A 12,172-nucleotide genomic window follows, 5' to 3' on the forward strand; every position below is an offset into this window, starting at 1 on the left:
GATTGAGAAAAATTTTAGGTTTTTTAAATTAACGGTTATGATCAAAGTCAATCAACGGTGAAGATCAAATAATAAGATCCGAAAACAATATTAGCGGATCATTTAGATCCGCGTCTTTATCCATTTCTGAGAGACATAAAATTTCGGTTTTACCCTTTTTGAAATTGATTAAATTGGTCATAATTGCAATGGCATTGTATTGTAAATTCTTACAAAACTAAAGTTTTTTTCAGGCAATGTTTTACGATTAATAGTAGGAATATGTACAAAAATATATTCATCTGAATTAACATGGATTTTTCTTGGTTTTGTTTACAATTCAAAACCTGTGTGATCACACCAAACCAAAAACATGGATTTTTCTTGGTTTTGTTTACCAAAATATATATACTCGCTTCTTTCTAAAAACTCATCGCGTGTGACTTTTTTTTTATATAATAAGATTCCAATAGAAATCGAACATAAATCAATTGTAAAAACCATGTAAACCAAACCGATTTTTTTTTTTTTTTTTGCTGCAGATTCTTCTTTGTGGTCTGCTGCTTGCAGGTATGGTGGTGTTCGACATAATGCTGCTCAGAGATTTTGTTTCTTCCTTCTGTGAACAAAATGATCAAAAAAAAACTATTTATAGAAATGTTGGAAACTTGAGTATGATTGACCATCTTCTTGTTATGCAACAATGGTTATAGCTGCATCATCAACTAGGTGAGTACTTAAACTGCACTCTATATTTGAACAATGTTGTTGGTTCATAAGTGTTTTTTCTTTTCTGACTGGAATAAGGATTACATAGCGAATAGAAAGCTGTATATTTTGGTATCATTGTATCAGATACAGTGGTTAGCTTCATAGAACACAGGCTAAGTGTCAAACAATTTTCTACCGAATCGTGGAATCATGCTCTAAAAACTTTAAAAAAGGACTTAAACCCTGTTTCTCAATCTTCTTCCAGGTTACTAGGACTAGTTTCTTTGAAGCTCTTGGACAACCATATTGCTGTTTCTCTGGGAGATACTTTTCCTGGACCAAACGGTTTCAGTAACACGTTCAACTCATCATACCTTTCGTCTATAAGCAATCTTGCACTGAATTCAAGCAGTCCTTCAAGCGCCTCAGCTCGTTGCCGATATGAGCTAGGGTCGAATCTTTGTCTCCTTGATGCACCTGAGGAAGCTCTGCTTGATGCTCCAGCAGTTGCATTCTGATCAGACAAATCACTCTTGGCTTCTCGTTCTGGTTCAAGTGTGAATTTGTCTTTTGTTACTGAGCAGTCCAGTGGTGGCTCTGGAGGCGGGCTGTATGATCCTCTGGACGATCCTTTCTTCTTACGCACAACGGGAATGAAAGGCATTTCTTCATATGAAGCTAGCGGGAACTTAATCCTGTCGATTCTTGGCGAGTTTACGGACACATCTGGAGATTTTAGTTGATGGAGTATACCGATACTCGGGGTGTACAGAGAATCGTTTGTTCCTTTTGAAGGTTTATGTGAGATAGGCAAGGAGGCCCTACGAGTAGCTGCCGCTGGTTTCTGACACATCAGACCAAAACATATAAATAGACCGAATCAGCAATTAGTAAGATAAGGAGAATTTGGACGGTTCACTTACAAGACCACCACTCTTAGGCTGGTTTGATCTCGCTGCCACATATTTTGAACTGTTAGAAACCCCTGACGAAACAGCGGGTCTACGAACAACCACTCCACCAGTGTCATTGGCAGACAAACCCCCTGGCCTGTTCCGGTGTAAATACGTGTGCATGGGTTTAACAGAAGAAACAGAATCTTCCTGGTCAACCCCGAACCTGCTTGGACCAAAGCTTACACTTTTGCCAGCATTACGCCGTCTCTGCTCAGGATAGCTGCTTCTCCTTGCGGATTCAGATGGCAATGTATCGTGTTCCCGGAAGCTCAGCTTGAGTAGAACCTTTTGAACATAGGGCTGAAGCAGTGGCTGTCTGAGAAGATCAGAAGCCTACACAGAAGAAGAGAAGTGTTACTCATCAGGTTTGTACAGTTCAAGTGAAATGATCACAAATGCCATAAAAAAATGTGCATACGGTTGGTCTGAGTTCTGGATTCTTCCTCAGCATGCTTTTAACCAGACTTCGACTGAAGAAAGATAGGAACACAAATCATATGGAAGTTGTAGCACCATAAGCTCTAATAGGTTCACATTACAAAGAAGAATCTCTACTTACAAGGCAGTCGAATATTGCGCAGGAAGTGGAGCGACGATTGACCTGTTTATCCTGTTGATCAGCCCTTGCATGTCCTAAAATGCACGAAAAAAAAAAATCTGAATATCATGATGATAAGACAAAGGAACAGGAACTTGGAAGGTTTGAATGAAGAAGAATTTACAAAGGCTTTGAATGCTGGTTTCAGAGCTGTCATCTCATATATACAACATCCTGAACACAATCGTTAAAAAGAAGAATAGACTCAGATGAATATTTTGTTATCTATAACAAAAGTTAGTGTCTTAGCCATGGAAGAGAAACTTACCCAGGGACCAAATATCAGACTTTGACCCATAGGGAATATCAGCAAGAAGCTCAGGGCACATGTAACTTGGCGTTCCAACCACCTGAATTAAAACAAGTGATTATAGAGCCTTGAGACCAGAAACAAATTACTCAAAAAAGGTCCAAAGTCTATACTTACTGAAGAAGCAAGGTCGTCCGATGTCAAGATCTTGGCAAGTCCAAAATCACCTGCAGAAGTTATTGAACTCAATTTTTGTCACTTAGACTTGAAAATAAAAAATAAATTTGACATATTTGCTAATCATCTTACCTAGGCGTATATCTTGATCCTTTGTCAAGAAAATGTTTGAACACTGGATCAAACAAGTCGATTTTGTATTAGAAAAGATATATCATCAAACAGTTGTGCTATGCTTTAGAGTCACAGATATCATAACCAACCTTAACATCGCGATGGAGAATGTGACTGGCGTGCAAGTATTCAAGAGCCATTAAAAGTTGTACTAGCCATTGGCAGAGTTTCTGATAACAAAGCAAGGAAAAGATTCAGAATTTTGTACTTATAATCATTCGGAACAGACTTCAAATCAGATGTGTGTAACACAAAACCTCTTCAGAGAATTCTACACCGTTGGCTTTCTTTATTGCTTCTGCCCTGTAATGCCAGAGGAAACAATGTATAAGAAACCCCTTCAGACTAAAGAATGGGAAAAACAAATTCTGAGAAGGAAACAATGACTTAACATGTCACCGCCTTTGCAATATCCAATAACAATGCACACATAACATCCCTGAAAACACACACCAGAGAGCCGATTACATACTTTTATATATGTATGAAAATAAATCTTTAGTGCTTGCTGTAAAATAGAGGCTTAAAGAAGGTACCTTTTCAACCCAAGAATCTTTGTATTCTACGATAAATGGATTCCTTATCTTCGAGATCAGTTCCATCTACGGGGAGATAACAAGGAAAACTGTTAGTTCACAAAACTATATTCCGTGGCATTTCTTCGAAGGCCGATAAAGATTGATCAGCTCAATTAACAGTCTGCTGTTTACTGCATATCAACCGGATACCGCATACAAATATTATGACTCTGGAAAAAGAGTTCGAATCTCATACAATTACGAGTCATCATGGGATATCATTTACACCTACATCGTTTCAAGTTCCACATAAAGAATTTGCATCAAATTTATCTGTAAGACATCATTGTGTAAGGGAAGAGCTTAGAATTAACCTCTTGATGAGCAGATCTTCTAGTTCTACCAGTCTGCCGAGCTAACCGAATTTTCTTCAAAACATAACTTCACAAAGCAAAAAACCATAGAAAATAGAACATAACAAAGAATCAATAACAAATTTACAAACATCATAATTAAACACATGAAAACATTCTTTCCAGTTTCAATACAAGTAATCACAACTTCTTACAGCTTCTTCTCATGCTTATGCCTCACAAGAAGAGCTGACCCAAAAGACCCTTTCCCAATTTGCTCAAGAACCTCGTAATGCTCCATTGTAAACAACCTTCTTAAAAATATATTATCTTCTTCCTCTATGAGAATCTGAAGCTCAAATGAAACAGAATCAGCAATGGCCACAAAATTAATCAAATCATGGTTGTTGTAAGCAAACACTCACTGTACCTTTCCGGACATATAAAGTTTTGTTGAAAAAAAAGTAGCTAATAAAGTGAACAAATCTACACGAATCTTCAACGTTTTTTTTTTTTTTTTCTTTTGATTGAAAATCGCCTGCCGACCCACCAAGCTAAATAAAGTCAATTTGTCACGAAAATGAAATTTTTTAGAGGTAAAGCTAAGAAAAGAAATATATCCACATCTTACTCTTTTCTATTAACACATGCCCCAGCTAAAATAAAAATCTTGTCTTTGTTTTTTCTGTCTTGAGAAAATCTCAAATCTTTATAGCAATTATTGGAAAATTTAGCGAAAATGAGAAAACCCTAAAGTCTATTACACATTACAGAACACACAAAAACACAAAAAGATAGGTTCTTGAACTCGAAACTGAGAGAGAACTCTTGCCCAATTAAACAAAAACCAAAATTAAAAATCTTGACTTTGTTTTTTTTTTTTTCTTTTGTTTTTATTGTTTAAAGCTCAAATCTTTATAGCAATAATTACAGAACTCTATTAATTGGTTTCAGTCGATTTACACATTACAGAACACATTAAAAAAAAACACAAGAAGATGAGTTCTTGAGTTCGAACCTAGAAAAGCGTCGGTGAGAGATTTGAATTGAGGGAATGTGGTTATGGCATTTTCCGACGAGAGAAGCTACAAACGGCGCCGTTACGGAGGTGGAAGTGACGGTGGAGAGGGAAAAGGCATCGGAAGAAGCTGCTTCGCCATGAGAGCTGCTTCTTTCTCTTTCTCTCTCTCTGACTGAGGAAAACGACAGAGTTACTGGGAGGACGAGAGACGTAAATCTACTTTGTTATTTCTTTATATAAATATCCTGACACTATTTTTAATTTATAATGTTATTAATTGTATAGCATAAAGCCGAAAATATATAATATAGTATTGTTTGTTATTGATTGGTCAATCGATGTCCAAAAAAAAAAAGGAGTAATAATTGGTCAATTAACAATTACTCTATAACTCTAGTCAATTGCTCTACACAAAGGAGTGGGGAAATTAAAAAGAACAAAATTCATGAAAAGAAAATTAGTTGATGCATGGTAACATTGCTTCTTTTTGTGTGTGTGTGTGTGTGTCCAAATAAAAAATTATACCGTAATTCTTATATTTGAAAATGTAATAAATATTATTTATTAATAAGAAATTCCTAAGAAAAGTAAAATTTTAAGCTTTATTGCCAAAAAATCATCAAAAGTTTGGATTTCTAAAAATACCACAAACACAAAATTTAATTTTTAAGATTTTCTTTTGGTTTAGAATAACTATTTTCAATTTAATGCATAGTTTATAGGGGTAGTGTTTTAGAGTTTACGGTTCAGTTTTGACGGCTAAAACATTAATATTAGTTTTATTGTTTTTGAAAATCCAAAATTTCTGGTGATATTTTTTGCAACAAAAACTGAAAGTGTGGTAAATTTTGAGAATTATCTTTTATTATTACCAACAAAAAAATCATCGAAAAGTAAAATATGTTTGGTGTTGAGAACACAAACGTTTGTTATTAATGGACTGTTGGTGAATGTAGCTTTGGCGATTTAGTCGGCAGAGAGCACTTAAACTTACTTATATGTCTTCGATGATTTTTCAGCTTGGAGATAATCATCAGTGATATAACATAGTCATATAGACAATATAAATAAGTTTATTTTCTTAGATTCTCTTTGATGGAGAGAAATCATAAAGATTATAGTGACGAAAAAAAATTCAAGGAAAAAAACACTTTCTAGGAAGGTGAATTAGGTGTTCTTTGATGGACAAATCATAATGACTTTTTCGGCTTGTAATTTCTTTCAGTTAGTTTTAAATATATAATCGAAAGATGATTGAGGACTCAATTTACCATTTTAAGAGGAGCAAATAATTTTCAGGGGAAAAAAAAAAGGAACTTTAGAATTCTCCGGATGTGAATGTGTTCTTCTAAGGAAAAATTACAGCTTTTGTTTAGTGTCATGTGGACGGTCAACGAGTCATTGCATAAGTTGGATTTTATTATTATATGTGTTATGAAATAGGTTAGAGTAAATTTTCTTCAAGATTTCAACTTTTTGAGATTTGGAAAACGGATCATTTTTTCTAACTCTTTACCTTAACTTTGTAGTCTTTGAAATCGACCCTCAGGTCTGAGTTTGTATGCAAGTATATACTTCCATAATATTTAAGCAATCGAAAGTTTTCATATATGCAAGTGAAAGAAAGAAAAAAGGTTTTTTTTTTTTTTTTTCCCATCAAACACTCCATTCTATTAGATTAAAGGTTTACAAACTTCCTTTGAAAAGGAGCCAAATACACCAATAAACTTACACAGGAGGACAAAATATACTACAAACAACGATCTTAAAACGTACATAAAACAAGCTTTAAAGCTTGACTTGAAACCATAAAAATAACAAGATACATAAAGAGGACAACAAGTCCTAGAGGTAAAGAGTTGCCACACAAAGTGAAGCCACTCGTGGTGAAGGATGACCAACCACTGCCACATAGTCAGCCACCTTGATAACCATTGCCGCAAACGTTGCAAAAGAACGAACGCGGTGTTTGGATTCTGTGCGTGCACCAAAGGTCCCTGGAAAGGGTGGTTACACGTTGGACAAGACGAGAGTCTTGAAAACCAAGAACCTGAAAGGACACTTGGAGACGGTGTTGTGTTACACAAAGCTTCAATTGCCATTACTATGTCTTCCAAAAGACAAAATCGAAGAGGAGAGCCCTTGAGTATGGCTAGTGTATAATAATACAAAAGCGAATCCATTCTCGTTGTAAAAGGCACAAAAGTCTCTTTTCTTATTCGATTAACACAAAAGTCTATTTTCTTTGAAAGGAAGGTACTCTCCCCTAAGGAGGAATTAGACATCACATTCCATTATAGGAACTGGATTTTTAAGCAATACCTTAACGCCAACAATCTTGTAGAGTTAATAAAAGTACATAACCAAAAATGAATGGACCTAGCCTCAAATGAACTTAATCTGATGGGCAAAGATGGCTTTAAGTTTACAATACATGCTAGTCCAGTTGAGAAATTCTTGGGCCTGACCCAGAAATGATTTAACAATGGCAGCCCTAAATCATAGGTTTGATGTTCTAGATAGAAGGCACAGCAGCGACGGCAGCCTGGGGCGAGGCTGCCGGTTGGGCACCCACGTTGGAGGCGAGGTCTAACACAACCACCTGTCAATAAATCTAGATCTCCAACGTGTAGATGGGACAGTGACGGTGGCAAAAACAAACTGCGGTTTTGCGGAGGAAGGAGGAGGCAGAACTCTCTGACAACCAGAACGTGCGGAGGAATGAGGGAACAGATGGCTGACATGGCGATATATTGATTTCCAGCCACCAGATCTAGAGATCCAAGCACTGCCTCGACGGATAATGACCCAGCAAATATCACAACAATAGAGATAGAGATGCGGGTTTGGTCCTTGCAGAAAACGGAATAGCATCCATCGGTTAGACGCCGAGAATCAGAAGCAGCAAGATCTTCTGCAGATCCATGTGAAGAGGCTCTACGGCTAAACGCCGAGACACAATCTCGACCACCGTAGGTCGGAGTAGCAACTGATGGGGATGGCGAATAGAGTAGCCGTGTGGTGGTTTGGGTAGAAGAGTAACTTTGGAAGAGAACGGAGAAACTCAGAACCAGAGATCTTTGTTCGGGGTTCAAGGCGGCGAGTGATACTGCAGACGGTTGTTGCAGATGATCTTAAGTACGATTTATCTTGTGTATGTGTGGATATATATATATATATATACTAGATTAGAATCCGTGCTTGAGCACGAGTTGAAAATTTTTTTTATTTATATTATAATTTAGAATAAAATATAATTTATATGATTGTTTTTTTTAAAAAAAATTGGATAAAATATTATGCAATAAAATCATATGCAAAATATGAAGGCTTGAAAAAAACACATATTTTATAAGTTTTATATTGTTAAATTTGTAATTTTATGTATGAAAATGGTTACGTTTATTGTTTGTTTTTATTTTAATTTTTGAAAATGTTTGGTGAAAGTTTTTAATATGACCCGTGCTTAGATAAGATTTTATTTTCAACTGTACCATAAGATCTTGGATATCACGATTAAGTGTGATAAATTGTCAAGATTTTATTCCTTTTTACGCCTAATAATATAATTTTATGCGTAACAGTATATATTTTGTAACAATACATGAAATACTATAGATTTTATTTTTAAAGTTGTATAAATCATTATAATATTCTCTTTAAAAAGATTCTTTGGGATATTCTTAAGTGTATTCATATAGCGCATAAATTGACCAATTAATCTATAATTTTTTTGTAACCAATCTATATCTAATTTATAATATATTTTGTAATCAACTTATAAAAATTATATAGTTTTAAAAAAGGTTGTATACTTCCGTTTTATTATATAGAGAATATATATGCTATATGTGAATGATGCGATGAATGACATGTTCAAATTTGGACCGATCTATGTTTATTAAGATTTGGATTTGAACTATATATGATGTATAATATCATACCGACATACGGTTTTATATAATAAATTCCTATTAATATTATGATCAATTAATATAGTTGTTCATTCCATATATACGTAAATCAGCTTAACATTAAAGTTACATAATAATTTGGTTTTGGGAAAAATATTAAGAGAGTAAAATGGTCAATACATGAGATGATGAGAATACATTTTTGGATTAGACAAAGCTTTAAAATCGTATTTATATACAGCAGTTAAAAAAACAATAAATATATGTGTATGTATATATATATATCTCTTTTCTTGATGAAATAATAATATTTTTTTCTTTGAACTCTAAAAATAATATAATGTCTAACAGGAAACATTATATATGAAAAACATACAAAAACATAATATGTAAATCAGACAGCAAGTTTTATCATTTTGTCTAATATTGTACAGAATGAAACGACGTGTACTTTTTTTTTTTTTTCATTCTTCAATTGATTAAAATGAAGACAGTTTTTTTTTCTTCTTCTGAATTTCGTTTTGCCTACTTCAAATAAAAACCAAATACATAAGTAACTAATACACAAAAAGATACCTTTCTCTTCCTTTTTTTTGTAGTATTGAAAGATTTGATTTCATCACATGTGTGAAATTCATGTAAAATAGAAGCTAGAATTAGATTTAAAATCTAAACAGTAGTTTATTCAAGTTCTGAAGTTTAACTGAATTTTACTGTTTGTCGGTGCACGTGTACGGTCCAAGTCCCCAATATACGTTTCCCTCTAATCCGTAAAACAGTAAATGACACTATTCATATATATAACTTTTTCAACAAAAATGAGGTTTTAGCAACAAAAAGGAAAAAAAAAAGCAGAAAAAGAGAATAAACAGATGATATTATATATAATATATCNATTCCCCATTGATGCTTCTTCTACTTGACCCTGATCCTGATCTCTTAATCTGTCCTCCTCCATTAAGTCATGTACCGTTTCCTCCACGTTTCCTTTTCTTTCTAGGGAATTATTCCGNCAACAAAAATGAGGTTTTAGCAACAAAAAGAAAATCAGAAAAAGAGAATAAACAGATGATATTATATATATATATATATCTATAATTTATTTATTTATTTATTAGAACTCAAGATCGAAACCTGAAAACGGAACATTGCTTTTATCGCCGGCACCATCTGCATCTACATGCATGGGTGCAGGAATATCAGGATCTTCGGATCCAACCTCGGGTCGGGTTTGTAGATCTCCGGCTGACGTGGCGGTGGCCGTGGTTGTGGTCCCGGTGGAGGGTTGGCTGTACAAAGCTGTGAGTTGGTGAAAATAAGGACAAGTCCTCGAGTCAAGTGGTCTCTTCTTGTTAACATCTTTTGTCTTCCTAAAATACTTGTTGATGTTTTCCCATTTCTCTTTGCATCTCTTGGCACTTCTCTTGTACCCAACCTCCAACATTTTCTTGGATATTCTTTCCCATAATGGAACAGCTTTTGAGGATGATGATAATGAGTTCCCATCTTTATGATCATCATCGTTCATGCTACTGATACTGCGTCTGATGTTGATAAGGGCCAACACTTCATCCTTCGGCCATCTCTTGCCGAGATCACTTTTATCATCACTTTTTGGAGGTTTTGGGTTTTGGGTTTTGGTTTTTAGGGTTTTAGTTGAAGTGGGTTCAAGTGAGTTGTCATTGGTTAAAGGGTTATGTGGAGTTAGGGTTTGATGTAATAGTGATGATGAGGTTTGAAACTTTTTTCTTCCTTGGGTTTGTGGTAGAGCTAAAGAAGACGGGTCTTGAAAAGCGCTTGTTGGAAGATCATGGTCTGTGAACTTGGATATGAACTTGATGATGTTGGTGTTTCTATCACTAGCCATGGCTTGTTCTTGTTTTCTAATCTCTACCTCTTTGTTGAGCCTCTCCATCTCTTGTTTCTTCCAATCTTCCTCTCTTGCTATCTTTTCTTCTTCCTTCTTCACCATATCCTCTAGAAGCTTCTTATGCATCTCCTCTTGTTGTGCTATCATGTTCCTCACAAGGCCCTCACAAAACCCTTTCAACACACCAAACCTCTCCTTCTCTTTCTTTCTCTTCCTCTTCTTCTTCTCCCTCATGATCATCATTAAGCTTGATGATGATGATGACTTCGCATCATCTTCTACGTTTCCGACTTTGCCTACATTAATGGAGTTTATCTTATTCCCCATTGATGCTTCTTCTACTTGACCCTGATCCTGATCTCTTAATTTGTCCTCCTCCATTAAGTCTTGTACCGTTTCCTCCACGTTTCTTTTTCTTTCTAGGGAATTATTCCTCTTGTTTTGGTTATCCCCAACTTCTGATGAGACATGCTCATCATCATGACCATGTTGATAAAACTCTTCAACCTCACTAAATATCCTATAACTATTTCCCTTGTTGTTGTAATTGCTGATGTGTTGATGATCATTAGTGTTGTTGTTGTTGCCATTGAAATATCTTCTCTCTTCTTCTTCAAATTTCTCTTTGCATTCTTGTGGACTCCTCTTAAACCCAACTTCTGCCAACTTTCTACAACATCATAATTTCATAAACGACATAGTATCATTTATTATGTGAATATATATATATATATATACAGTTATACACCAATAATATACACATATTTGTATCTATAAATTTCATCGTTCGTTTATTTTTTTAAATGTATTAAAATGTCACAAAGATGCCAATTATGTATCAATAAAAATAGGTATTAATGGCCAATCATTTGTTAACATCCAAATTAAATATCCCAAAAATGTTTATTCGAAAGAAACAAGATCTAGTCTATCAAATTGTGTAACCTGAATTCCCATTTATAAATGTTTTTAAGTTTTATCAAACTAATGTACATGAACACATATAAACAGTGAATTAAGAGACTTTAGGTTCAGTCCATATGCATATACAGGAAAATATATATAGATAATTATTGATGCATATAATTAGAAGTAATATGTACCTTGAGGTGTGCTCCCAAGTGAATTCAGGGAACCAATTCTCAACTGTAGATCTGAACCTAAGTAGAGCAAGAACTTCATCACTACACCAAGGATGATGATGATTATCGCCATCGTGATCCGTGTGACATATCCACTCAGCAGGAGTAGGACCACCATCTTTGATGTCATGGTGATGATGATGATGATGGTGGTGAATGATCTTACGGCTATCAAGGCTCAAAATATGCTGAGCTTGATGATTGGTGTTATAAGAAGCAAATGAAACAGGAAAAGGGAGTGATCTTTCCGCGGCCGATTGATGCGGCGGAAGCGGAGAAGCTGGCGGTGGAGATGCTATGAACCGGTGGATCTGCTCCGGTACTCCACCATCAAACATTTTCTTTTATTCTTCTTCTTCTTCTTCTTGTTTTTGTTTATTTTTTTTTTCTGTTCTTTTTTTCGTTTCACTTCAGAGCTATTCACATCGAAATCTCTCTTTTCTCTCTCATTTTGGTCTCTCTTTTTATATTGCTATTTTCTTTTTCATTTTGAGGGCTAGAATTGATAT

At 34.9% G+C, this 12,172-nt stretch overlaps 2 protein-coding genes across 2 annotated transcripts; both read right to left on the reverse strand.

Moving 5' to 3' along the window:
- Positions 748–4,965, reverse strand: LOC104771279 (serine/threonine-protein kinase Nek3-like). Its single transcript, XM_010495786.2, has 15 exons — positions 4,735–4,965; positions 3,932–4,065; positions 3,738–3,804; positions 3,382–3,447; positions 3,238–3,284; positions 3,103–3,148; positions 2,935–3,015; positions 2,804–2,846; positions 2,672–2,721; positions 2,513–2,594; positions 2,369–2,418; positions 2,206–2,279; positions 2,065–2,116; positions 1,614–1,979; positions 748–1,534 (listed from the first exon to the last, which is right to left on the reverse strand). Exons 2-15 carry the CDS (start codon positions 4,015–4,017, stop codon positions 941–943), a joined length of 1,704 nt encoding a protein of 567 aa, XP_010494088.1. The 5' UTR covers positions 4,018–4,065; positions 4,735–4,965; the 3' UTR covers positions 748–940.
- LOC104771280 (trihelix transcription factor GTL2) lies at positions 9,665–12,131 on the reverse strand. The gene is made up of 2 exons (XM_010495787.2): positions 11,625–12,131; positions 9,665–11,191 (listed from the first exon to the last, which is right to left on the reverse strand). Exons 1-2 carry the CDS (start codon positions 11,999–12,001, stop codon positions 9,766–9,768), a joined length of 1,803 nt encoding a protein of 600 aa, XP_010494089.1. The 5' UTR covers positions 12,002–12,131; the 3' UTR covers positions 9,665–9,765.

This window comes from Camelina sativa, chromosome 20 (genome assembly GCF_000633955.1).
Source record: "Camelina sativa cultivar DH55 chromosome 20, Cs, whole genome shotgun sequence".
NCBI classification, from domain to species: Eukaryota; Viridiplantae; Streptophyta; class Magnoliopsida; order Brassicales; family Brassicaceae; genus Camelina; species Camelina sativa.

Coding starts and splice junctions, on each gene's coding strand:
- LOC104771279 (XM_010495786.2), bottom strand. CDS start 4,017: ATGGAGCATTACGAGGTTCTTGAGCAAATTGGGAAAGGGTCTTTTGGG. Junction 2,847..2,934: donor TTCTCCATCGCGATGTTAAG/GTTGGTTATGAT, acceptor TGTTTGATCCAG/TGTTCAAACATTTTCTTGAC. Junction 2,419..2,512: donor GTCTGATATTTGGTCCCTGG/GTAAGTTTCTCT, acceptor GATTGTGTTCAG/GATGTTGTATATATGAGATG.
- LOC104771280 (XM_010495787.2), bottom strand. CDS start 12,001: ATGTTTGATGGTGGAGTACCGGAGCAGATCCACCGGTTCATAGCATCT. Junction 11,192..11,624: donor ACTTGGGAGCACACCTCAAG/GTACATATTACT, acceptor ATGATGTTGTAG/AAAGTTGGCAGAAGTTGGGT.